General features: G+C 46.2%; 1 protein-coding gene across 2 annotated transcripts in view; it reads left to right on the top strand.

Moving 5' to 3' along the window:
* Nucleotides 1-27760, top strand: part of Rab22a (RAB22A, member RAS oncogene family) — a 46655-nt gene that overhangs the window by 9043 nt on the left and 9852 nt on the right. For both annotated transcript variants that reach the window (XM_063284293.1, NM_001398945.1), the window contains exons 3-4: nt 21080-21161; nt 27614-27685. In XM_063284293.1, coding sequence (XP_063140363.1) covers nt 21080-21161; nt 27614-27685 — 154 coding nt within the window. The remainder of the gene's footprint in view (nt 1-21079; nt 21162-27613; nt 27686-27760) is intronic.

Consider the following 27760-nt stretch of genomic DNA (forward strand, 5'->3'; position numbering starts at 1 on the left):
TGTAATCCGGTGCAGGTTGGTGCACTGTTGAGGCGTGGATAACTAGCACCTTTGTCTTCCTGACTTCTGGCAGATGGCTCTCAGCGGCCTTTTACAGTTAAGCTAATGGCTGCTCCTGCTGGCTGGCTAAGGATGGCCTTTCTCTGCTGGGTTAATAGAAATGGATTTTATATCAGGATGTACATATGTATGTCCTCCTTTGGTTAGAACAGGCTCCATCCTTGAGAAGGGTGTGCGTGTGCTACTCTGTGAGGTGTTCAGTGTATGAGTGTTCACAAACATGTGCTTAGAAGGGGTGTTTGTATGGCCCTTTATCTCTGTGGTCTGCACTGAAAGGAGTATTTCAGCAACTCTGTATGTGGCCTTGTCTGTTGCTCTAACTTGTTAATCTTTATTTTTGCCTGGATGCTGAATGTCAGTATATGTGGCATGTTTTCTTGATGCCCCCTCCCCCATAAGAATGCTTGTTCTTGTTCTGAGTTAGGCTCCCTGCATTCTCTTTGCATATCTTAAACTTGACCTGTTGATAACTATGTATTTCAAGCAGGTTTACAAATTGCATCCGAGGAGTATTGCTTTGACTTCCCCTTTACTGCTTCATGGAGAGCCCCTTTTACTTAGAGTGTTTGGATTATGCTACCAAACAGAGTTGCTACTAGCCATATGCAATGTCAGTCATGCTGGCTACATTTCAGTCCTTATCAGGAATGTGGTGCCTCTAGTTTAGACGCTTTCTGTGTATAATAGTTGTTGATGTGGTTCAGTTTAAATCTGCCATCTTGCCACCTTTTCCCATGTCCACAATTCCATTTTATTTCCACTGCCATCTTATCTGACGACCCCCTTTATGATGATGAAGATGAAGGTGGTTGTTGCCTAGGGTTACAGTCTGTGATTCCCATTTGTGTTCAGACAATAGCATGGCTTCACGGGCTTTGTTGATGCCTATAAGCACCTTCTATGGCTTTTGTGCTTTGTTTTCATGGATACTGCTGGGAGCTTGCTGTGCAGTAGTGGCCGTTCATAAGTGCCTTTAGTCTTTTTTGTTCTCCATCCTTGTGCCAATATTAAAACCCCTCTTTTTTTTTAATCTTTGTAATAAGTTGCAATGTCCAGCGCTGGTTGAGTGTTCTGTTATTCAAGACTGCCTCGGCTGCTTTAGGTTTCATTTCCATATAAATGTTAGCAATCATAGTGTCCGCTTTCACACACCCGAGCATGCTGACCCTCACTGTGGTTTCCACTGACCTTCCATTGAATTTACAGAGCCATTCAGAGAAGGACTTGGTAATCCTGAATCCTAGTCTATGACTATGGGTTATCTTTCTATCCCGCCTCTGTGTTCTTTGTTTTCTCTAGTGTGTTTGCACATCTGTCATCAGCGTTATTTCAGGGTTCAATGTTTTTAATGCTCTAGTTTGCTATGAAAATGGTAAATGGCTCAAAGTTTCCTGTTGTTGTCGTCGTTGTTGATTATTGTAGTAGGGTTGGACTTGAGAGTACTGTGAGCTCTGCCAGGAACTACAACTTGGTTTTTTGAGCTTTTCTCCAATGACCTTCCCTAATTTGCTTATGAATTCACTTACGTATGTGCAATGTTTTTTGTGTTTTTTACACAGTTTTCTGTCCTCTGGGATGGCCTTGGTTATGCCTTTGACTTTGCATCCCTATTTTTGTTGGCTCCAGAGGATTTCCTTAACAAGGTCGATGAAAACGAGTGATGCCTGGGTGCTCTGGCACTGCCATAGTCATTCTGGGAGAGCCTTACTGGGGTACCAGGGGATGTGCTCACTAGAGGATTGTTTTATCTGTCTTATTTATTGCATGCATCCCTACCAAATTGTTCAAAGAAGATGTCCTTTTCCTTGCCTGCAAGGGTCTATTTAAGTTGATAGTGTTGACTTGGTAAGCATGTTTTTCCATCTGGACGAGGCTAACTGTTAGACACCATGTGGTGTCTAACATGGCAGTTCTCAACCTGTGGGTCACAGCCCTTGGCAAACTTCTTTCTTCAACAGTATTTACATTATAACATGCAACAGTAGCAGATTGACAGCTATGAAGTAGCAGTGAAATAATAGGATGGTTGGGGGTCACCACAGCATGAGGGACTGTACTAACAGGACACAGCATTGGGAAGGTTGGAAAGCACAGCTGGCAGAATTCCTAACACATGGGAGAGGTCACTTCAGCTAACAGTTTAAGGTGTTAAAAGTCCAAGTCTCTTCTTAAATTCAAGGCAGTCTCTTAATTGTGAGTTCCTAAAAACTAAAAGCATGTTACATAATTGCAGTATCCTGTGGCATAAAGTAAATAGTTAGAACTCTTAGCAGCAGGAAATGGGAACATAGCAAGGAAGGACTCGGTCAAAGCAAGACCAGACCCAGCATTACAAACTCCAAATCCTGCAGCTCAGTATCTGGCTTCTGAAACCCACCATGGAATGATCTAGGCTCCAAAGGACTTACTTGGTTAGCGCCACTCCTCTCTACCTGATGCCTGTAGGGTACTTCATCTGTATGTGGCCAGCTCCATGCTGTAACTGCACCTTTTCTCTGTGGATAGCCCATGGTCCTGGGATTACTGATATCTTGGGATCCATTGCAACATTGGCCTCACCTTCACAACTTCATGAAGTATCCACTTGGGTCTCCCTTGCAGGAACTTTGACCCTGCCACACAGCCGCCCTCAGTGACTTCTGGAATCTGTTGATACAGGACTCTGTAATCACCCTTAGTGTTTCATGCCTATAAAACATGGACATCACTGCCAGGTTCTGCTGCGAGCCTCAGGTCCTTGTGAGCCTTGCGTCCTTGAGCTACAGTGACTTCATTCTCATGTTTACCGACCCTGGGGACACTTCCCAGTTTTCCAGCAAGAAATGTGTGTGTGTATGTGTATCTGTCTGTCTGCCTGTCTCTTCATCTGTGTGTTTGTCTATATGGTGTGTGTCTCTGTGTGTCTATCTATCTATGTGGTATATGTCTATCTCTGTGTGTCTGTCTATGTGGTGTGTGTCTGTCTATGTGTGCTATATGTGGTGTGTGGATCCCAGGCTGTTTGCATACTCCTTCCCCCTCTGAACTTTGCATTTTTCATGTCTCTACTCTCTCTCACTGTAAAAGATCTGAATAAGAGTAGCAAGAACTATCATGCCACATCCTGAATGTTCTTTTGTCTTGAAATTACTCCATTCAGCCTCAGTAAGGTTCTCAGGACCCAGGCAGAATATAATTTTAATGGCCTCTAGCCCAGTTCCTAGTTTCCTGAGCTAGTCTTCACTGTTCACATGTCTGCATTCTGGTCTTCTAGACACACAGCAGGGTCTGCTTACGGTCTTTGCAGTGTACAGCTGCAGACTCTTCCACATTCCTCCTGCATTTGCAGAGCTTGCAAATCACCTGGAACAAACCTAACTTTCCAGACCATTTTTTCTTTCCTTCTTTCTTCCTTCGTCACTGTTACAAAATAGCTAACAAGAAACAACTTAAGGGAGGCAGCAGCCAGTTGCATCTGCAGAACGGCAGTAGTGTACTACTCTGTTTGTCTAGGGCCCAACCATGGGCCAATGCTACCCACATTTAGGGTGGGTCATCAGCCTCAGTTAACCTTGTATGGAGACTCCTCCCAGCTATCCCCAGAGGCTTGTCTCCTCGGGGATTATTCACATTATTCACATTGATGGTATTAGGCATTACACTTGGCTTTAGTTGAATGTTACTTGTTAGGATTTGCCTGTGTATAACTGAGAGTGTGATGTCATTTCCTTTTTGAACATGTGTCAGATTTGTATCAAAGTTATGCTTATTCAGTAACACTGCTTGTATGAAACACTTCTTTTTATTCTTTAAGTGATTAGTAAGATTTGTCAGTGTTTCCATCTGGGCTTCAAGCACTCCTTGTGTAATAGAGTTAATTAAGGAGTGAATTCCATTCATAGTTGTAAGATTGTTCATATGCAAATTGTCTGTTACTTCTGGCTCTGGTTTTGATAGATTGCATTCTTTAACAGCCTTAACTCTTGCGTGGACTTGTTCCATCTTGCTAGTTTATCAGCATAAGGCTGTCAGGCTTCTTACTGGCAGCAACTTTCCTTTGGATGGGTCTTGCTTTTGGTCAACTGAGCATATCTGCTGCCTCGCCTTTGTCTTGATGAGTATATGAAAGCTCCTACTCTTGATAACAGTGTTCTCGTCACTGACATTGACACAGGCTAGAGTCGTCTGAGAGGAGACAACCCCAGTTGAGAAAATGCCTTCCTAAGATTGGACTGTAGACAAGCCTTTAGAGTATTTTCTTAATTAGTGATTGATGTGGGAGGGTCCTTTGTATCATGGATGGAGTCATCCCTAGGCTGGTGGTACTGGGTTCTGTAAGAAACCAAGTAGACAGAGGGTCCTGCTCCCTTGGGCAGCAGGGTGTGTGTTTGTGTATGTGTGTGTTGGGGGTGGGGGGGTTGAGCCAACTGTCCCCCACCATGAGTGCCATAGAGCTGGCCTGGCAATTTTAGAGAGCTCATCCTGTGGTGCAGTGCAAGAGAGCTGGTGGGCTGACCAGCCAGGTCCAGATCCAAGGCTTTGAATTGGCCCACCCAAAAACTGTATCTCATCTGTGATCTGCTGAAGTACATGTAAGGGCCAGTCCTGCAGATCCAAAGCTGCAGGATCTCCATGACACTGGGCAAGAACCGGAGGAGTCTGGGGAGGATCAAGCACTGATAGAGTAGCAGAAGCCGGGGTCCTCGGACCAGACTAATGACTCACTGCAGTGCACATCTGTAAGTAAAGATGCGTGAACAAAAGACTGTACTGTGGGACACAGTTGGTCACAGTACAGCCTCCATGTTGAAACGATTTTCTATATGTTTTATTTTGTATATTCTTGTTGTTATTTTTATTTTCTTTGAGGGCAGAGAGACTGCAGGGGCTGAGGGCATATATGAAGGGACAGGGAGATGAGTGGGATTGGAATACATGATTTGAAACTTACAGAGAATCAATAAAAAGTTATTTAAAAAGAAAAAAGAAAGCAGTTTGAATAAGCCACTAAGCAGCACCCCTCCATGTCCTCTGCATTAGCTCCTGCCTCCTTGCTTCCTGCCCTGTTTTAGAGTTTCTGACCTGTGTCTCTTCAGTGAAGGACTAAGCCAAGTATACCTTTTCCTCTGTACCTTGCTTTTGATCCTGGTGTTTCATAACAACAGTAGAAATCCTAAGACACAACATAAAAGGTATGTGTCTATCTTTTAAGTTAAACCTTACCTAAAGAAGACATTTATTTTATTATTTTTATTTATGTGTATGTGTGGATATATGTATGTGACTGCAGGTGCTCCAGAGACTAGAGGTGTTAGGTCCCCCTGGAGCTGGAGTTATACATGGTTGTGAGCGCCATGGGTGCTGGGAGCTGAACTCAGATCCTCTGCAAGAGACTGCACCGTCTCTCCAGCTCAGCAAACCTCTCTATTCTGTTACCATATTAACATTTCAATTCTAAGTATTTTCTGATTTATTATTGGCTTTATCTTTGATCCAAGTGTCATTTAAATATGTGCTTCTCAATCTCAGAAACAGAAATAACTTAGTTAATTTTTTATTGAGTTACTGACAAAATTAGTGCAAAATGAGAAAATATATTGTATAACTCGTTCTTTGGCTCCAGGGTGATCACTCTCTTCCTTTGCGCCGTGCTCTCAGCAGTGTCCCGGGTTTGTTTCCCGGCCTTTCCTGCCCTTGCTGCTGTGTGTGGAGGGTGGGGGCTGCTCTGGAAGTTAGGTGCTCTGTCTGCTTTTCTTTTACTTTCCTCTTTCCTTTTACCCTCATCTGCATTTTGACGGAGAGAGAAGTGGGTTGAAAATCTTTCCTTACTGTGTGTGAATTAGTCGAGTTTTCCTCGGTCTGTGAGTTTCTATCCTCTCCTGTTTAACAGCACTTGAGCCAGTGTTGTTCATGGTGAGTCTTTCGGTCCTTTAGCGTGCTCCTCTCCCCATACCCTGCCCGTTTTCTCTGCACTGCTTCATAGGGCTGTTTGTTTTGTTTTTAAAATGGAAGTGTGTGTCATGCACACTTGTGTTGGGTGCAAGTACAATATGGCACGGAGCTGTTTCTCCAGCCCGATTTTATTGTTTTTATGTGAGAAATGTTAGAAATATTTTGAATTATCTTCTAAATGTTTGATGGGCTTTTTTTTTTTTTTAGTTGTTTGTTTAGTTGATGGATCTATTTAGTTGAGTGAAAATGGTTTGGTTTTTCTTTTTTCTTCATTTTTGTATAGATCACTACTGACTTTTATGTATTGGCCTTGTTGGTGTGTAGTCCTAGTAACTCCATTTATTTTCAAAGGTGTGCTGTAGGGTTTTGGGGGTGCGTGGTCGTGTCATTGGGATTATTTTGCTCTTCGGTTAGCTTGGTGGGGGTTTAGTTGGATGTTTTTAGTTATTGTTTCCCGTGCCTTGTCTACAGACGTAGCTTGAGACAGTGCTAAGGGCTAGCACCTTTGCCTCTCCTGGGCCTTGAGGGAAATATCCCGTCTGTACTGTGGAAGGTTCTCAGGAGTGTGTAGCGTGATGTTGGTCACTGAGGTTGCCAGGTGTATGTTTAGTTGAGCAAACATTTTTGGTACGAATGGTTCTTGAGGGGGCTGGAGAGATGGCTCAGTGGTTAAGAGCACTGACTGTGCTTCCAGAGGCCCTGAGTTCAATCCCCAGCAACCACATGGTGGCTCACAACCATCTGTAATGGGGTCTGATGCCTTATTCTGGTGTGTCTGAATTTACAGTGTACTCATATACATAAAATAAATAAATATATCTTTAAAAAATGGTTCTTGAGTCTTACCCTGATACTTTATCTTCTTAGAAGTTATTCTTTTTTCCTTTCAGTGGTGGATTTCTGCATTTATATATTGTAACTGTTGCCCCAATACTTAGTAGCATCACACAACAAGCATTCCATACCTCATGTTTTCTGTAGATTGGGAATCCAAGGAGCCTGGCTACTGTGACTGGGCTCAGGGTCAGTTTTGATGCTGTAACTCATGAACAGTGCTGAAGAATGCTTAATTACATGCCTGTGGCTGGAGGCCTCTATTTATTTCCTGGTTCTCTGACATGCGAGCCTGTCCCCAGAGCTTCTAGAGTGCCCTCACAACATGGTGGTGGGAGGGAAGGGGGCAGGGTAGGATCCATATTGTCTTCTGGCCTCTTGAGAGCCATCTGCTCTGGCTTCTGTTGATACAGTTACACACACCTTAGGACCATCTCACACGGCTATAGACAAGTGGCACGTCTTGGAACCCCACCAACTGAGTTTATTACTTAACCCATATCTACCTGTTCCAGTCTGCACAATGACATCAGACTAACCAAGACTGAGAAGCGTGTGACTTGACAGCTGAAAGGTTGAGGAGAAGCTGAAAGGTTGAGGAGAAGCTGAAAGGTTGACCAGCTTGAAGAGAGGCGTCATGACAGCACACTGCAGCATGTGGTTCGAGTTGGGGCTCTGTTGATGGGCCAGCATCAGGACAGCTGTCTGAGGACCGGCTGTGCAGTTGAGGTGCTCTCACCCCGCCCATGGGAACTCACTCGCATTTGTAGAAGTTGTACTAGCATTCAGGGTCATGATGCAGTGTACCTGGAAGGCTTGAAGGGCTGGAACAAATATGTACAAGCTCTCAAACTGGAAAATAGATTGATTTTAATTGTACTTAACGTTTATTTCTATAGGTCCAAGTAGTTTAAAAGGGCTGTTTCACTGCATACTGGTTCCCACTCCCTGCCCCAGTACCATGAAAAGACAACCAGACAACCGGCTCTTTGATGTAGGAATGAGTGGGTGAAGTGCAGTGGGGAGGTGTGGGGAATGCATGGTGGGTGCAGTGGTGGGGTGCGTGGTGGGGTACAGTGGCGGAGTACAGTGGTAGAGTGCATGGTGGGGTGCATGGTGGGTGTAGTGGTGGGGTGCAGTGGTGGGGTGCATGGTGGGGTACATGGTGGGGTGCAGTGGTGGAGGTCTTGCTGCCAGGTGAGACGCTGACCCTTGACTGTAGGAAAAGCCAATTGGGTTGTTACCCTGTTCTCACACGCTCAGCACAGTTCAGCAGCCCAGTCCAGTCAGTGCTCTGTGGATTAGCTGCCTACTTAGCTCATCTCGTGGAGACTTTGTTCAGAGCAGGAAGAAAAGAAATAACTTAAGTCCTTCCTGTTAAAATGGATTTTTTTTCCTGTGATTATTGGCCTTTCTTCTCTAGAGCTGCTAGTGTGGTGTCGGATGGTTGTACATGGGTTTCCTCAGTGACTCTCTGCTACAGTCTACAGTACATCCTCACTCCCTTCAGTCCTCCCACAACATGTTTCCTTTACATCTTAGCTCTGAAGCTAGGTATGGAACCCTGTTCGAGGCAAGTGTTATACACTAGGCTATATCTTCTAGCCCCAGGATCTTATATTTTTTATTTTTAGACAAGTTGCCCAAGCTGGCCTTCAACTTACTCTAACTCAGGCTGGCTTTTAACTTGTGATTCCCCTAACTAAGGTTATGTGCAGTCCTGTGCTAGGTGTATTAGTTACTGTTCTGTTGCTGTGAAGAGACACATCATTTATTTGGGGCTTTCTTGCAGTTTCAGAGGTTTATTCTATTATCATTACGGTGGGGAACGGACAGACACAGTGCTGGAGCAGCAGCCAAGAGCTTTGTATCTTACTCCAGAGGCAGCAGGCAGAGAAAAGGACACTTGACCTGATGTGGGCTTTGAAACCTTCAAGTCCACCCTAGCGACAGACTTCCTCAGCCAAGGCCATACTCCTAACTCTTTCCAAACAGTTCTACTAACTGTGGACCAGGCATTCAAACATACGGGCTGATGGGGTCCATTCTCATCCAAACTGTCACACAGTCCTTGATTTTCTTTGAGGCAGTTTCTCATGCGGTAGCTAAGGCCATATGCATTTGCCTCTGTGCGGCTTCATCCTTCAGTGCGGTGACTGCAAGCACGAGCCAACAGCACCACCCTCACAATTATTACACCTTTAGGATTGCGGTACAGCTCAGTAGTAAAATACTTAAGAACTCCTAAGTCCCATGCTCACACGCACGTTCACAGGCACACGCACGCACGCACGCACGCACGCACGCACACACGCACACACACAGTCTGAGAATCATATTTCTGTATCTGTTCCCTTCTTTGTTGACTTCAATTACACTTGAAACACAGATGTGTTGAACAAAGACTAAACAGTAAATACACTAGTGCGTCCTGTGCAGCACGTAGGAGTCTCCAGCCGAAGCTCACCCCCGCCTCCACTGCTTTATTGTAATATACTGTCAGAGGGTCCTGAGCATCTTTGGTTTTACTTTTGAGACAGGATCTTTCACTGGGTCCCATTGATTAAGTGATGCCAACGTTGGTCCATGCACCCCAGAGGATCCCCCTTTCTCTACCTCCCTAGCCCTGGGGTTGTAAGCACATTCCACCACGCGGACTTTTTAGGTGGGCCTGGGGTTTAGCATGACAAGTGTGGTGGTTCGAATTTGCTTGGCCCAAGAAGTGGCACTGTTAGGAGGTGTGGCCCTGTTGGAGTAGGTGTGTCACTGTGAGTGTGGGCTTTAAGACCCTCACCCTAGCTGCATGGAAGCCAGTCTTCTGCTAGCAGCCTTCAGAGGAAGATGTAGAACTCTCAGCTCCTCCTGCACCATGTCTGCCTGGATGCTGCCCTGCTCCTGCCTTGATGATAATGGACTGAACCTCTGAACCTGAGAACTAACCCCAATTAAATGTTGTCCTTGAAAGAGTTGCCTTGGTCGTGGTGTCTGTTTAGAGCAGTAAAACCCTAACTAAGACAACAAGTTTTTTGTGCTTGTATAGCAAGAATTTTCCTGACTGAATAGTTGTCTTACCAGTCCCAATCCAGACCCATGCTTTAGCTGTTATTAAGGGGTTCTGAGGCCCCACAGCTGTGGAAGTCAGAGGCAGCTTTGAGGAACTGGTAATTCCTGTCTACCTTTCCCTGCATCCTGGGGACCTGCCAGTCCCCTCTACTCACTGAGCTGTCCTGCTAGCCCCACCATCATGTGACACAGTGGTACTTTCAAAGTTAACTCCCTGTGTGTGATGATTCTCCCTGATCCTGCTACTTTAAACAATTTGAGCTTCTGCTGCTTCACTGAGCGGGTTGAAGAAGACACGCTGTTTGTTTCCTTGCTGGAGAGTTTACCTCTCAGAACTTCCATTTCCTCCGCCCTGTGATACCTTTTGCCATCCTTCACCTGAATTCTGTTGTAGGAACCTCAGATCTAGGCTGTTTTGTTGTTGTTTGGAGGACAAAGCCTGCCATGTAGCATACACTGATCTGAGACTGTTTATGTAGTCCAGGCTGGCTTTAAACCTACTACATCCCTACCGCCCAGCCTTTTAAGTGTTGTGACCACAGAAATGCACTGTTGTGCTTCGGGCTTGTGTTTAAAGGGCAGTGCCTTAGCAAGAGAAAGACTGTGATGTGTAAGGGTATTAAGGACACAGTCAATACGTCCATGGCCAGGTCATGTTGCCAGCTGCAATTGTTTCATTTAATTGCATTGTGCTATTTCATTAAGTCGTTAATATGAGTAGGAGGGTGTTGATTTAAGACAAGTTTTAGAGCCACTAAAATTAATTGTAGGTTTGTCCTTGAAGCCCCATGTTTTATTTGGGCCCATTAATTCCTCAACCACAGTGTTTAATGCTGTATAAGTTTTGCCAGCACTGATGAGCTCCCACTGTCCTGGTGTTATTTCCCTCCATCCTGTGGCAGTATCGATTAGAACACTGGTTGTTCTTCCTTACAAACCTCCTGGAGGTGCTTTGCTGAGACCACATTCCAGTTTAGGTGTTTCACTCCCTTCAGAGTTTGCCTCGGTACCATGATAGTCACCACATCTGCCTCACAAGTACTGTGGACTCTCCCCTCACAGCCTGCTGAGGCTCTCACCTCACTTTGAATGATGTATACTCTGGCTTGGGCAATTTTTACTCACCTCTTCTAGCACCTTACAATTCACTGTTCAGTTGGACCCTAGTGTTTGTGTTTGTATAGAAAAACTCAGCCCTGCCTGTGCCTTCCGTGGGGGTAATGTCAGTCTTTAGTCTCTAGCCGCTTTGGGAGCCCACTCTTTATCTCTTGATTGGCCAGTTTATCTTGATACACAAAATATATAATACTCCCTTGGTTCACCACGTTTCTTGAACCTGAAATTTGACTTTTACAAAATTTGGACAGTTATAATAGTGATTGTAGGAGTTATGTTGTGTTTCTGCCCCATTTCCTTGTCTCCTGTAGGATAGGAAGTTCTGTGTGCAAAGTGCTCCGTGAGCTCTGAGGCTCCGCCTCTGTCGTTTCCTCTTCTCTTAGTTTCTTCTCTGAGGCTTATTCAATTCCCACTTACTTGTCTTTTGTCTCCTGTCTCCAAGATCCTGATCACCGTGCCACATCTAGGACCTTTTAAAATGTTTTTAATACTGTTACTTTTTTTTGTGTGGGGAGTGCCTATGCAGAGATCAGGGGATGATTTAAAGTTCCTATGAGGGTCCTGCAGAGAAAACCAGGTTTTTAGGCTTGCCAGCAAGCACTTTCCCACAGCGCCATTTCACCCCCTCGTCTGTTTGGTTGTTGCTTGATTAGTTTGGGTTTTTTGGTTTGGGGGTGTTTTGTTTTTGAAGCAGACTAGGAGTTTATTAAATATTATTAAATATATTATTAAAACCTAGATGGAAACACAACATTGAGAGTGAACATATACAAAAGATAGTACTGCACACCTCAGAGCAGCAACCAGCTAGCTTCTTTCTCTGCAGAAGAGCAACTCTGTGTCTTATAAAGTTGCTCTTTATGTGAATCTGGTAGCTTTTGAAGTCACATCCACTTAGACTGTTCAAAGATGTAAAAGGTTGGGTGGAAATGTTCATTTTCCCTGTTATTGACTGCAAGACTTTAAAGTGGATAGTACAGGTTCCCAGGCCATTAGATAAAAACATAGGTCAAAGGAAGCCTTGTTATACTTGGGTCACAAGCCAAAACATATTTTGACTGTAAACACGGTTCGTAATCTTGCTAACTTCCCAGCAGCAAATGTGAGGGGCTCCTTATATGTGATGTGAGGGACTCCTTACATAACTCAAGCCTCAATTTTTCTTTTTGAGACTTAGATCATCTCTCTGAAGGTCTATTGTTCTTATTTTTTAGACACAGCCATACTCTGTGGCCAAGGTTGTCTTGCAACTCACTATGTAGCCCAGGCTAGCCTCAAACTTGGAATGATCCTCCTGTCCCAGCTTCCCAGCTACTGGGATTATGGGTGTGAACCACCACACCCACTTTCCAGTCCCTTAATCCTACATTTTCTGAAGCTCTTCCTGTTGAACTGGGATGAAGACCTTGTTTTCCAGGTGTGAAAATCCAACCTAACAGCTCTAGTGGGGACAAAGAGAGTCCTATCTTGAAGCCATGTGATGTGAGGGGTTATCACTTGATTGAGGTCTAAAAGGATGTCATTACTCAGTATATAACCACACACATGAGCATTGCTAAGCTTGATCATAAGAGTAACACCAGCAACATGCACGTGTGTGCTTCTGGATGTGAAAGCCAGGGGTTAACATCCAACATTTTCTTCAATTTCTTTCCACCTTATCTTTTGAAACAAAGTCTCCCTTGAAACTGGAAGCTCACCAATCTTGTTAGACTGGCTGGCCAGTGAGCCCCAGGGATCTACCTAATTCCTCTCCTCTGTACTGGTGTTATAGACACGGCCTACCACACACAGTTTTCTACAAGGTGCTGTGTATTCAAACTCAGTTCCCCATGATCAGACTCACTCCATCATGAGTTTAGTGTGAAAATGAAATGTACATGAGGAAGAGTTCTGGGACTGGAAAAGTTGTGACTCTGTTATTTTGGATGATAGTTCCATGAGACTATGAGATTTTAAAATTGATTAGCCTGACAATATTATACTACATTTTATTATTGTACATCAACTCCACCTGTTCTCATTTCATTTACTGCTGTGATAAGCCACTCTGACTGACAGCAACTTGGGGAAGAAGGAGTTTGTTTCAGCTACTTTGGGTGTCAGCTCGTCACCAAGGGACAGAGTCATGGGTGAGAGGTGAGGGGAGCGCTGCTGACCAGCTCACCCTCTGCCTGGTTCACAGGCGCGTCCTCAGAGCTTTGGTTTTGTTTTCATTTTTAAGATTGTTTATTTTTAGTGTGTGTGTGTGTGTGTGTGTGTGTGTGTGTGTGTGTGTGTGTGTGTGTGTGTGTATGCCTATGTGTTTTTGCATACGTGTATCTTTCTGTATATGTTGGGGGCGTGGTAACTATGGAGGCCAGAAAAGGGTGTCACAGCCCCTGGAGGTAGAGTTACATTTGTTGGGGGTGTTGGGAACTGAACTAGGGTGCTATGAAGAGCAAGAAATATTCTTAGCAGTTGAGCATTTTTCCAGCCCCTCTGCTGATTTTCTTACACCCCAACTCTAGCTGCCTAAGGATGATGGGATGGCCCTTCCCACGTCCTAAAAGGACATCCTTTTAGGTTTTTCTATGCTGTGTCAGGTTTATAATCAAGGCTAACCAAGACAGTACCTCAATATGTTACAGTTTTTATAAAACCCCATCTTTATAGGAACATAAAGATGACATTTATTTCTGTCCCTGTCACTAAATAGCTGATATAATTGATTTACAAGAGGCCAGAAGGGTTCTTTTAGCTTTCAGTTTTGGAGGCTGCGCTGGGTACTCAGTTGACCCCATCGTGTGTTGCTTCTGCCCTGTGCTGAGGGAGCACAGCATCATGAAAGAGTGTAGCAGAGTAGGCTCCGGGACCTCATGACTGAAAAGCAGATCAAGAGAAGTCAGGGACCCTCAGTCTTTTTTGACCTGTCAGAGAGAGGTTCATTGCATACCGAGTAAGGTCAAGCTGGGTGCCAAAGCCTTAAATGTGTGAACCTTTGGGAAACACTTGTGAGGTTATTCTTCATCTTCATGAAATGGTTGAGATAAAGAAAGGTCAGTTGACTCATCTCATGGCACATATCAGCAAAACTAATCAACCAAGCTGGAAGACTCCCTTGCAGGTCTGCTTCTCACCCAGTGTGCAGTGACCATGTCCTTCAGTCCTGCCCAGCAGCCCACTCCCAGGACTCTGTCCTACAGTCAGACAGCACCTGTAGATTCCAAACCACAGTCAGCACCCTTGACACTGTTAATCATCTATCACGTGCAGTGAAGCAGCTTGAGTGTGCGTGTCCGAACTCCTCAGATGAGGCCGCTGTGATGTGGAGTCAAAGAATTGGTGTGGAGTAGCACCGTCAGGGTTCCAAAAGGAAGGAAGGTTCGCAGAGTCTACTGTGTGTGTTCATGTCACTTGTAGTGCTTCTGAAGGAACTGACAAAGTTCTTTCCCTGGAGGACAAAGCTGGCTGGAGGAGCAGGAAGAGGATGTCAGTGGTTCCCTGTTTGTACCTGTGAGGCACTAAGACATATCAGTATGTCCTTACCTGTTCAGAAGCCCAAGGACTGCAATGACAATATGGAAACAACTGGAATGCATCAGTGCACATGTACCTAGGTGCCTGAAAAGATTCCTCAGACAAGCTGAGACCACTGCCCTTCCTTTCACCAGTCACAGCCAGCTGTCCCTTCCTCCCACCTCTACCTATCAGGCCTTGCCCATCTTTGTGCAGGATCATGTGTGTTTGTGCTGACCTGAACTTAGGCATATCACGTATCATCACATGGTGGAGTTCAGAAGGTTCCACTGGAACTAGACTTAAAGATGGTTGGGAGCTGCCACATTGGTGTTCGGGAGCTAAACCTGGGTCCCCTTTAGGAGAAACCAGTACTAACTGCTGAGCCATCTCCCCAGCCCCTGTCTATGTTCTCAAAGTGCTTAATATTTCCCAGTTGCTGCTCTTGTGTGTCCTGCCCTGTAAGGTCCACCAAACAACACCACGGGCCACCAAGGACCTAGGAATGAGTGAGTGCACCTTCTAAGCACATCAGCTACCATCTCTTCTTTCTTCTGTCAGTGTAGCCAACCCTAGCTCTGCTTTTTAAAATAATGCACATGGTTGAGTTTAGATGGAACACCGTAAGTAATAAGTGAGGTTAATCCACGAAACCTACAAGTATTTTGATTTCTCCAACATCGCTGTTTAGACAAGGCTTAGTTTAAAAAGACGGGATGGTTTTTGTTAGGCTGTTTGTTGAGCAGTAGTACAGAGAGAGGAGCCAGGGCAGAAGGAGCCCCTTTGTGAAGAGGCACTTGCTCGCCACCACTGGTCTCCTCCCTGCCCAAGCCTTCTCTGACCTCTTAACAATACTATAGCTTCTCCTCCCTGTGGAACCCAGCCCAACTCGGGCTGCTCCTAGTGCGGTCGGTCCTCATTCTCTGCTCCAGTCTGGATGTGCACGCTCACCATTTATGCCCATGCGCACCGACACATCCTAAATTCTAGGATCAGTTCACCGTGCTCTTCCGGAAAGTCTGGGACTCATGTTCATCTTACATCACAGCAGCAGCTTGAAGAACACAAGTGTTGCCACCTGAACTTCTAGAGATCAGAAGAAGTCTATAAAACCAGCTTCACCAACCGAAACTCTTGGTGTTAGCCAAGCCAGTTCCTTCTAGCAGTTCCCAGGGGAACCTGTTGCAGCTTCTAGTGACTGAGTGCCTTCTAGTGACTGACTGTCTTCTAGTGACTGTAGTGACTGACTGTCTTCTAGTGACTGTAGTGACTTCTAGTGACTGTAGTGACTGTCTTCTAGTGACTGTAGTGCCTGACTGTGTCTTCTAGTGACTGACTGTCTTCTAGTGACTGTAGTGCCTGACTGTGTCTTCTAGTGACTGACTGTCTTCTAGTGACTGGCTGTCTTCTAGTGACTGACTGTCTTCTAGTGACTGACTGTCTTCTAGTGACTGACTGTCTTCTAGTGACTGACTGACTGCCTTCTAGTGACTGACTGCCTTCTAGTGACTGACTGCCTTCTAGTGACTGACTGTCTGTCTTCTAGTGACAGAGTGCCTTCTAGTGACTGACTGTCTTCTAGTGACTGACTGTCTTCTAGTGACTGACTGTCTTCTAGTGACTGACTGTCTTCTAGTGACTGTAGTGACTGACTGCCTTCTAGTGACTGTAGTGACTGACTGCCTTCTAGTGACTGACTGTCTTCTAGTGACTGACTGCCTTCTAGTGACTGACTGCCTTCTAGTGACTGACTGTCTTCTAGTGACTGACTGCCTTCTAGTGACTGACTGCCTTCTAGTGACTGACTGTCTTCTAGTGACTGTAGTGACTGACTGCCTTCTAGTGACTGACTGTCTTCTAGTGACTGACTGCCTTCTAGTGACTGACTGCCTTCTAGTGACTGACTGCCTTCTAGTGACTGACTGTCTTCTAGTGACTGTAGTGACTGACTGCCTTCTAGTGACTGTAGTGACTGACTGCCTTCTAGTGACTGACTGCCTTCTAGTGACTGACTGCCTTCTAGTGACTGACTGCCTTGGCTTGTGGCCTCTTCTGCCATCCTCCAGGCCCACGCTCTACTTCATCTTCAGGTCACCTGCTGGAGCCACACAGTGGCACACACTTTCGTTCTTGACTTCGAGGCCAGCCTGTCTACAGAGCGAATCCCAGGACAGTCAGAGCTGCACAGAGAAACTCTGTCTTGACAACCTAAACCAAATCAGAACAAAACAAAGGAAACCACTGCCTGGCTCTGGCTGCTCATAGTCCCTTTTGTGAAGAGCCTTGTAAGGTCTTCCAAAGTGTTTGTCCCCCTGACCAGCCCTCCCAGTTGAGTTTCTCAAGTGCTGTGGGAAGGTCGTATTCCTCTTGCCAACCAGTGTCTGTACAAGACTGGAAGATCAAGTGTTTGGAGCAATAAGGCACACAGTGCTCCAGCTGGGGTCCAGTTGACTGTCCTGGGATCCCAGCATCCCTGTCCATGACTCTGACCCTGAACAGAGACAGTGACAATAGAGTCACAGTCCAGAAGTTTACGGTCGTGCTCTAAGTTTACACACAAGCAAGGAAATGGGAAGAGGGCATGACAGCAGCTGATACTTAGCTGTGTTGTTATTGTTGACTTTATTGTTTATGATATGAAAGTATTGTTATTCATTAAAAGTATAAGAAAGGGGAGACCAAACTCTTTATATTTTTTCTGTTTAAATAAATATCTTGCTAGGTTTTCAATATTTTCCCCCAAAAATGTGAAAATGTAACCAAGATGCAGAAGATAAAGAATGTGTAGGGAATGAGCACACCCCTGGAGACAGTCTGGGATGCATGCACTGGTGTGCGTGGTTGGCAGCTGCAGTGTGGGCTGCTGGCCCTGCCTTACACATGGCTAGGTTCAGACAGCGAGGGCACAGAAAGAAAGGTGAGAGAGCTGTCACTGTAGGTGCTCATCACAGCACGTGGGCACGCCTAAGACCTCTGCTAGAACCCAAGGGCTTCCTACCTTAGACTCCAGACGTTGAGATTATAGACATTGACCACACACACAGGCAACATCTAGGCTTTAAGGATGCTGTCCCAGGTAGATGTTCCCTCTGCTCAGCAGATCCCCTCTGGGGCCCAGTCGCTCTTTGTACCGCCCTTCACCTTCCCAAGACCTTCGTCTCTGACCTTAGAGGACCTAAGGGTCGCCTGTGCTCATCTCTTCTTGTCCGTGTTAGTTTGTGTCTAGCAGTGGGCTGTCAGCATGTGTAACCTCGAGATCTAGGGTGTTCATTTGACAGCGTGCTGAATTGTTCCTTCTCAGCATGCCCGGCGGAGGTAACCTCACCTCATGTGCCAGTCACTAGAAAGATCTCAAAGTAGGGAGTCTGCAGTGATTTCATTGCACATCTTTATTCCAGGTGAGGTAAACAAGTTGCTGAAGTTAAAGGAAGAAAAAATTAAAGCACTTTGTAGCGAGTACTTTCATTGAGAACACATACTACTTGATGTGCGTGGAAGTCATATTTTTAGAATGTCATGAAAAATGGAGAAGCATATGAAAGGTGTGGTAGCTTTAAGAAATAATGTAGTAGGAACTTTAGATCTGCTGCAGAGACTGAAGAGAGGCAGTTCAGTAGTGAAAAATACACTTCCCAAACAGGGAGAAGGCAGGCTGGGAAATAGAAATGTATTCTTTGAATGGCAGGGAACTAGGGCCTATTTTTTAAAAATACAAGACACAAAAGTTATACCCTCCATGTCATTTAACTTGAACATTAGAGGAGCGATGATGGCAGGAAATTGGAGTAAAGTCACCCAAAGATTAGGGTTTGCTTTAAGGATTTATTTCAGGGGCTGAGATTTGAGTGTAGACTAAATATAAAAGGAAGACCCAGACAACTCTTATCATAAAACTGAATGCAAGTTAATAAAAGACAGGCATGGTCACATGGTGTGAAAGGCAGGCTTCACGTGTGTGACTGACAGCCTAGAAGTTGGGACCAGTGTGGGGTAGACACTGTGTTGTGTGGTAAAGTGTACCCATTGTATATTAGATGAGTTACAGCAAGTCCTGCCCTCCGTAGACCTCACTGTAGCTTTGACAACCATTGTGAAGCAGTAGGCACCATTACTCCCAAGTCTGATACTAGTCTAGATGTTACTACTATAGAGAGTGCAAATCTATTATATCAAGGATAAAGTGATTTGAGACAAGTCGGGCTTTCACTATCTTAAAATCAGCAGGGATGCTTGGTGCTATAGAGTAAAGAGACATCTTAAGGGCTCAGGAGGAGGTGAGAGAGTGACAGACTGGGACCTGGAGGTTCAACCCATGAGTGAGCACCAAATTTGATGTCTTGTACAGAGAAGAATTGCAAAGGCTCTCGTGACCATGATGGGGGGGGAGCACAGTGAGTGTCTGCAACCATCCCAGGTTTGCTTGAAGCCTGTGGCTAGTACAAGGGTTGAGGCAGCTATGAGCAGAAGGCAAGTCTAACCCTCACCAAGGCAGCCCTGCCCTACTGCACCACTTCCTTCTGCTTCATTGTAACCGAGCTGGAGCAGAGCCTTCTCTGACCTGTACTCTTTCCTAGTGTTCGAGTGACACTTTGTTCTTTATGCGGGAAGTTGGGGGTGTGGACTCCACATAGCTTGTGGGCAACCACGGTAAATGTTGACTAAGCTCCAGGACAGCAAAGAGACAGTTGCAAACAGTGCCCTGCTACAGAGGAAGACTGTGGGTGTCCTGGAAGGATGTGCAGTGGGGGCTGTGTGGGGTGCTGGGACTCATTCTTGGATATTGAAGACCTCACTGCTGGGTCTGTATCCTCTGACTCATGGAAGTCTGTTTTCATTAAAGGAACTGGTTGAAGGCAGGGAGGACGTGCAGGAGTTCTGAGCTTAAGGAAGCAGCTCTCCATCTGCATCTTCCTTCCTCAGCTTTCAGTCTACCAGGAATGCGGCCTGTCCTGTCCATCCAGCAGTCACCATGTGTCTTCCACATGCTGGCTCTCAGTTCCTGTGTCACACTCACAGAGCACCACAGTGTTGTGGGTTAAAGCTGAGTGGCAAGCTTTTAGGACTTGGTGGAGAGTTTAAACTGAATGTTTCCTGAGCAGTAACACCTCTGGAGATAAGTCTTCTCTCCTCACCTTCCCCAGAGCCATGCGGTCTCTGACTACTAGGTCTTTCTGGAGTGAGGAGTCCTGTTGCTGTTTTAGTTGTTGATTTAGTCAGAGTGGCTCACCAGAAGTTTCTAATACTTGAACTTATGGAGACCCTGGGGCTGCATGGGGCAGGCAGCACCTGGCAGTATAGCTAGGATTTGCTTCTCCACTTACTTTCCATCCTTAGCTGGGATTTGGGAGGCTGCCTGCTGGGCCATGAATTTGCATAAGTATTTCTAAGAATTCTGATACTTGAGGCACTCAGTAGTCTTCCAGCAGTCCTGAAGATTGCCTCTAATTAAAGCTGGGGCACGCCTGAGAATGTCTGGTCATGAATCGTCCTCTGGACTGCAGTGACTGGGGTACAGCTCAAATACAGCTCAGGTCTGGTGTGCTGATAGACCTATAATCTCACCGTTCAGAGACTGAAGCGATTGTGAGTTCAAGACTAGGCTGGGCTACGTAGGGAAACCCATCTTTAAGGAACACACACACACACACACACACACACACACACACACACACAGGCTGTTTACCCTAGAAGGCCATTTACTTCTAGGTTCTTTGAACCAGAGTCAGGAAACAAAGAACTCCACAGAGGGTAGCTCTAGGCCTACGTCTCAGGCTTGATAGTGTTAGGCTTGTGCTGAGGTTTTGGGGCTCCTCAGAAATGCGCAGGTAGATTTACTCAAGGTCCTGCAAAATGTATCGGGTCCTCCAATAACAAACACTTGAGTGTGACCATGCATGGTTGGAAAGTGTCCTATGGCTGCCTCGGATGAGAAGCCTGCTGTGTTCAAGAAGCACAGTGATCTAGTACAGAGATCACCACCACCTTGGTTCAGCTGTCCCAGAAGCCACCTGTCCACTTCTGTTTAGCATCATAATCTAGGAGCTCCCATGTTGCCCTTGCTCTTCCGTGGCTGTTTGTCTGGTATGTGTTCTGACAACTGGGGGGAGATCCAAAATGCCTAAGGTGTTGTGACTAGTGTACAGTGGTCTTTAGACGGCCTTCTCATGGGACCAGTGATCCATCATTCAGCAAATAAGAGTGCTTGCCTTGTAAGTGCACACAGAAAACAGCCTCACAAGAACAAAAGAAAATAAACCCTATTCAAAGAAAGCTTTCTTATGACACCCACCTGTTTGAATGGCAGCGCCGTGCACTTTAAGGAGGAGGCCAAGGCTCCTCACTACTGACCTGTCTCTCAGTTCCTAGGCTTCCTCCTCTGTCAGGCAGATGAGCCTAATGCTTTATTTTAGCAAAGGCTGCAGCCAGCATCTGGCTACCCCCAGCACTCCAGAGAGACATGGTGAGGATAGAGTGGGGAGCTGGGATCCTGAGTGCTAAGTCTGAAGTGATGATTTGAAGGGGGCTGGACAACGGTGTTAAATAACTGTGTTCTGATCATTTAGGTCTCTCTTTATAGGGCATCTTTTATGACCAAGACTGTCCAGTACCAAAATGAGCTACATAAATTCCTAATCTGGGATACAGCTGGACAAGAACGAGTAAGTTGCTCTTTAATTTATTATGTTCTTCTGAGGCCCAAACCAAATTACAGCTCCAACTAAACTGTCATTGTCCCTGCCATCCGCCGCTCCCATCCGCCACTCCTAACTTCTCTGCACCAAGGCACATTCGCTTCCATTTGCATGGGCCAGCCTGCTTCTTCTCAGTCAGAGCCGCAAGTCCACTGACAGAGGAAGTGATAATGGGCACTGAGGGCATTTTTATACTTTTCAGTGTCTTAAAGTAAATGCTGACTAACAGGCCTGATAAAGTTCCTTGAACAGAGTGTGTGATTTGAGGCTCTGTCCTCTAGTACAGATGTAAAGAATTAGTGGTAGACAGGGAAAATTAGGCACAGCTCATTTATAGCCGCCTTTTAAAAGCTAAAAGATGGAACTTTGCAGCACATAAACTTGGAGGTTGAAGTGGATAGATTTGTTAATGCAGTGCCTTGCGACAGACACTTAAACGCCTGGCAGGGGGCCTGTCCATAGCTCTGTCTGTCCTCGCTCTGCAGAGAGCCGCAGCTGCACCGACAGAAAGCATCTGAGGAAGCGGGGAGCAGGGATAGACATGTGATGGGGACAAAGTTATCAGAAAAATGGTTTGTCATCACGCTCTTAGCTAAGACAGCATGGATCCCGTGTGGCAGAGAAGCTGACAAGAGTCACCCGGACAAATGGAGGAAGGCTACACTGGTATCTCCCTGTGCATTTGAGCAGAGGTCACACCTCAGCCTCACTGTTGGCCGCCTTCAGTTTGAATTGTGTGTGTCACTGATCAGGCTGCCACCCTCCTGTTCTGGTAGCGGGTGTGAGTCTAGAATGGACGTTAGCACAGCAGCCATCACTCTTCCAACCTGTAGAGACATGGCTTCCCAGAGTCCTCTGGGTGTGTGTACACGCTGCCCTAGGACTGTGTCGTTAGCCAGAGGCATGGACTTTCCTTAGAAGTGACAGATGTGTCCTTGCACTGGGTCCCAGGTCTCAGTCACCCTTACAGGTTTGACCGTGAAGAAGGACATGCCCAGGGCTCCAGACTTGAGGGTTAGTTCAAGGATGGCCATATATCCAGGGCTAGGTCTTCAAGGTTGGACTCCGCTCCGCCTCTTCTTACCAGTCAGCTTGTGTGCTTCTCCAGTGTGCATGCAGCTCTGTGTCCTATCGTTTGTCTCTCCATCCTTCAACTCTCCAGCCATGGAGCCTCCTCCTGTCACTGAGAGGAGCTGTGCTAACACCCCTGTTGCCAGAAAGCTGTGCTTTTCACACTCAGATCTGGAGGGTGTCGTGCATTCTTCCCAGCAGCTGTTGGCCATTCGCTTCTTCAGCTCTCCACTCTGCTGCCTTCAGCTGCCTTCACGATCACTCAAGTGTTTTATAGCCTTTTCCTCTGTCCCTGTTTTCCTCGGCCCAGTCCTGACCCGTGTCACTATTCACGAGGACCCAAACATTGTGGGGAACAATAACTACTGTCTTCTTGCTGATCCTTACCATCTAGCTATGTTCTACGTGACCCAAGAAGCCCATGTGTCCTGGTACACTGCTCTCTCTGCCCGATGACCTGCCATCCAGCCTTCACATACATGGGTCCTTCTCGCTAGCACACACCTCCTCTAGCACTCACTGGCTTACCAGCTGTGGATCAGGCAAATGTCATACCTCAGTGTTTTCTGTACCTCACTGTACCTGAGCAGGCTTCAGGCTCCGTCTCTGTCATTGCCCATGTTCATTCTCTTTCCAAATGGTAATGTTTGCTCAGCTGTCCGCCTTTATTGACAGCTTCTCTCACTGAGATGTAGGTACTGGGAACTGGGCCTGCAGTGTCTTGCTTACTGCTGTGGTCCCAGTACCTGAGGACAAGTTAATGCCCAGGAGTTAATTGGGGAGCAGCAGATTAACTCTATGTCCTAAACTTTGCTTGCACTCAACCATGAGATTGTCACATATTTTTTATCTTTCTGTCTTGCATTAGACTGTGGCCTCTGAGAGGCAGGGACTACCTTTCTGGTGCGTAGCGCCTGGTACCTGGCTTCAATGTTAGTATTCTTGTCAGCTGCTTGGTAGTCCACCTTGAGACAAATAAGGACAGACAGCCCGTCTGCCTACTATGGGTCACACGTGACTCCAGTGACAAGTCTCGGATGTGAACATGCTTATTGCTTAACTCTCTAGTGTTGAGATTGTTGGTGGGGACCCAAAACCATCACAGAAAGAAAAGGCTTTTGATGAACGGAGCAGTCGGCCTCCCCATTTGACCCACACATCTGTGGCTACACACAGTTCTGAACGATGGCTTTTCTGACAAGTTTCCACGGATCACAGAGTGATTTCACTAAGTTGATGAAAGCGAGTAAGAATTGAATGGTTTTGGAGTCCTTGACTGAGGGAGCTTGCTCTATGAAAAGGAAAGAAGTGTGGAGAAGAGAAGACAACGGTTTGGATATCAGAAAGTCAGGAAGCACCTAGGAAAACAGACAGGAGCCCTCAGGTGTGTTTTCAAAGTGTCTGTTTCTAGGAGGCCTGGGAGAGTCCACTGTGAAGTGAAAGCTTCCATGTGGTGCTTGCACATTCCTAACAGAAGCCGTTCACCAGGCCATCTCCTCACCACTCTAAAATTCAGCTCCTGGCTGTAAAATTAAGCCTGAGGTTTCTCAAAAGCTGGGTTAAATGAAACTTGTTTTCAGTTATGTTTATTTTCTTAAGACTAAGCATCTGTGAGTGCTTTGTCCACTGTTTGCAATTTGAGTGAGTTTGTCTTGTTCCTCTTAACCCCAGCACAGACACAGGTGGCTACCCCGAGTGTGTGTCGTAAATCCACCATAAGTACAGGGCAGTATCCCCAGTGCTGCCTGCCCGTATGGCACATCTGTAATGGCTGTGTTCACAACTCTTGTTTCCTCTGCTTCCTCTGGCTCACTGTTCACAGAGGTCAGAACAGCATGAAGGCCATCAGTTTTCAAAGTACTCTCATGAGCAGTTGTAAGTACTTAAACTAGGACAAGGTTAACGTAAGAGCATCGAGAGTTGGAATTGGCAGACTGTGGGCCATGTTGAACCAGTACCCACTCTTGTAAGTAAGTTTTATTGGAACACAGCCATGCTTGTCTGCTCATTGTCTGTTCTTATACTTCACAGTAGTACTGTGACAGGAGTAAGAGGGCCACAGAGCTGATGCTGCTTGCTGTCCCCTAACCCAAAGCCAGGTTTGGGGACGACTGCTTTGGGATCTCCTTATCTGTGTTGGTCTTCTTCCTTCATCAGAACACCAGGGAGACTTTCAGAGTCAGCAGGGGAGTGTCAGTCCTAATGGCCTGTAATGTTACTGCTCTTGGCTTACAGATGTGGGCGTACTTTACAGAGTAGCTGTTTGAACATCCTGCCCAGCAACCAGTGAGCAAGGCTGAGGCAACATCAATCGGCAGGCGTGGCTCAGGTCTCACAGGACACCCAGCTAGCTCCCAGGACTAGGGCACAGGGTGGCAAAGAGTCAAGCAGGAAATGTCTTCTTTGCTTAATTGGTTTTTGTTTTTCAAAGCAGAGTCCCTCTTTATAGCCCTAGTTGTCCTGGAGTGCAGTCTGTAGACCAGGCTAGTCCCAAACTCAAAAGACAGCCTCTGCCTGTCAAGTGCTGGGATTAAAGGAGTGTGCCACTACCACCCAACGGGGAAATGTCTTTTTCAGATTATGAATATGAGAGATGTCTGAGAGTGCTAGAGCAACTGGGCAAGAGCAGCAACCCTGGAAACAACCACCTAGAAAGTAGGCCCCTCCTCAAGCCTTCTGAATGCACAGAGGGACATTGCTAAACAAGACTGTCTCACTCACTGCTGTCTCACTGCTGCCTCTTACAACAGAGCTGGAGTTTAAATCCAGGCCGCACATTAGAGGGCGTTGATAAAAGTATTGAGCATTCTGATGAAGTATCTCATTCAGAAGAGAGACAGTGTTCTGGACTTCAGATCCAGTCCTAGTATAGCCATCTTAACAGTGTTCAAAATGAGTCTCAGGATGATGACAGTTACCATTCTTCAAAATGACAGTGTGTCAGCTGGCCAGGGTGTGGTCATTTGTTAACGTTGTTGTGTGGGGAATCGAGGACAGAGGATGAACCCATGATGAGAATCTGGACCAGAGTTCAAAGCAGGCCTTTAAATGTGTCCAAGGCTCACAGTGTCAGGCCAGCTGCAGACAGGAAGCTGTGCAGAAGGAATATAGTGCAGATGTGAAGACCGAGAGCCACAGTGTCCATAGAACAGATCACTTGGAAGAACAAGGAAAGAGGCCAGGATGTCTGGGCAGTGTCAGCAGCACCGGCACCCAGAGGGGATGAAGACGCAAGTGATGGGGTGCAGAAGAAAGACAGTTTTCCCATGGTTGGTTCCACTTCGGTGAACCATTAACTCTCATGTCTCAGGCCTTCAGCAAACCTTTAAATACAACAAGGGCCCTAGTTAAATTGCCCCAAACTGAAGATAAAGAGAAAAATCCAGAGAACAATGTGAATGGGGTTGGTCTCTCAGAAGCAGGGGAGGCAGGCCAGTGGGCAGAGTCTAGCACACAGTAGGTGTGCAAACAAGTCTGTCTGCCACAACCATCTCCCAGATACAAAATCAAAGTTGTCTTGGGAAGGCCAAAGTGAGAGTTGAGTAGCAGCAGCCCTAGAGATGACCACGGAGTCCTCCCGACAGATGAGGGCACTGCTGCTGACACGGGTGGACAGCATGGTCTCTCTTCCTCCTCACGGCCTCTGGACAGCTAGTGGTTCTTTGAGCTGTTAGTATGCACTCGAAGCATTTACCAACAGCAACCAAAGGATGGTGAAATAGATGAGGTTACATTCATGCAAGATTCTAATAGGCAAGGTTAGACCCACATAAGGTTCTGCTGTCTTATAGGCAAGGTTAGACCCATGTAAGGTTCTGCTGTTTTGTTTTATAGGCAAGGTTAGACCCATGTAAGGTTCGGTTGTTTTATAGGCAAGGTTAGACCCATGTAAGTTTCTGCTGTTTTATAGGCAAGGTTAGACCCATGTAGGGTTCTGCTGTTTTATAGGAAGCATGCGTTTGGAATAGAAATGGACCAGAGAAAGTTATATTGTAGTTTTGAGAACAACCACCTAATAAGTGATGCAGGAAGGTATAGCTAAAAAGCTAAGAGAAGGGGCTGAGGCTGGGCACACAAACCTAGAGTCTGATTCCCATCACCACATAAGCCGGACGTGGGGCTCATGCCAGTAATCCTTCATCCAAGAGAGGGAGGCAGGCATAGCAGCAGCTTAGGGCATCCTTGACTGCATCATGAATTCAAGACCAACCGGATACCAAACTTAGTTTAGAAGGGAGGGAGAAAGGAACAGGGGCATTTTTAAAAAATTGATCAAATTTGCAATAAAGCCCTAGACCTGTGTCTAGACATAGCAGATACATTCTTAGATAAAAAGAACCAAGCACTCCACTGAGTGGGCAGAAGTGACAAAAGTGCCAGACCTCATGCATCTTCCCTTGTGGGGGTTGCAGTCCAAATGTCACTACTTTATCAGAAGGGGACAACGATGAACTCAGAGACGCTAAAGAGTCACAGGAATGCTGTGTGTGTTCAGTATGTACACCCAGTGCTCTCTGAGGAGAGTGCCTACCAACCAGCCACCACAAAGGGAGCAGGACACAGTACATGGATGGCACATCACTCTTGGGGACCAGGCTTCGAAGCCAGGGTATAAGATGATGGTGTGACCCTTGGTAGGGGAACACCACACTGGGGCATTTGCCCAAGACCCAGATTTGAGTGAGGAAAGAGCTTTACCTTTTCTATCTCACATTCATCCAAGGAAGTGGCCCATTGAATTACCCTTGCTTTGAGGATGGTCCTTCTGCCTTCTGAGTCCCTCTCTAGTGTGTGGTGAGTGGAGGCAGAAACTGTGCTCGCATTGTGACATTGTGGAAGAGAGATGAGACCTATGTATGGAGATGTCAGAAAAGCATTGCAAACTCATTCAAGCAGTGAATTTAAATGTGCATTCATGTCTAGGACAATCACCGTCTAGATTACAGTGTGATCTCTTGACACCCAGTAATGCAGCCGCTTCTCGGGAGAGCCATTCACAGCATGCTTTTATCTCCTTAGTTTGGGAAGCCAAAGTTTAAAGGACTATTGAACAAATGAATTTGGGAATTACAACATTGAGTTCAATTAAAAAGCTTTGTAGCTGAAACACTTGTCTATTGCCCCATATTCAGTTCCTCTAAAGCCGTTTCAAGACTGTCTTCTGAGACACTCCTGTACTAGCATCTGTCTTCGCCTTGGTGACTGTGGGTTCTTCTGCTGTAAAGCACTATGGCGTCTTCTGTGGCTTCAGAGAAAGATCGCCTTTTCTGTGGGGATACTGGGCTTCAAAGTCTGGTAAGAGGACACCTCTCCCGGCCTCGGTCTCATGGCTGCTTCTCCCTCTGCAGTTCCGCGCGTTGGCACCCATGTACTACCGAGGGTCAGCAGCAGCCATCATCGTCTATGACATCACAAAAGAAGTAAGACTTACTCCTTTTTCCTAGCTGCTATCGTGCACTGCTCAGTCCTCTAGCTACTCTCTTTCCGTACTGCAG

This window comes from Rattus norvegicus, chromosome 3, assembly GCF_036323735.1.
Source record: "Rattus norvegicus strain BN/NHsdMcwi chromosome 3, GRCr8, whole genome shotgun sequence".
Classification (NCBI taxonomy): domain Eukaryota; kingdom Metazoa; phylum Chordata; class Mammalia; order Rodentia; family Muridae; genus Rattus; species Rattus norvegicus.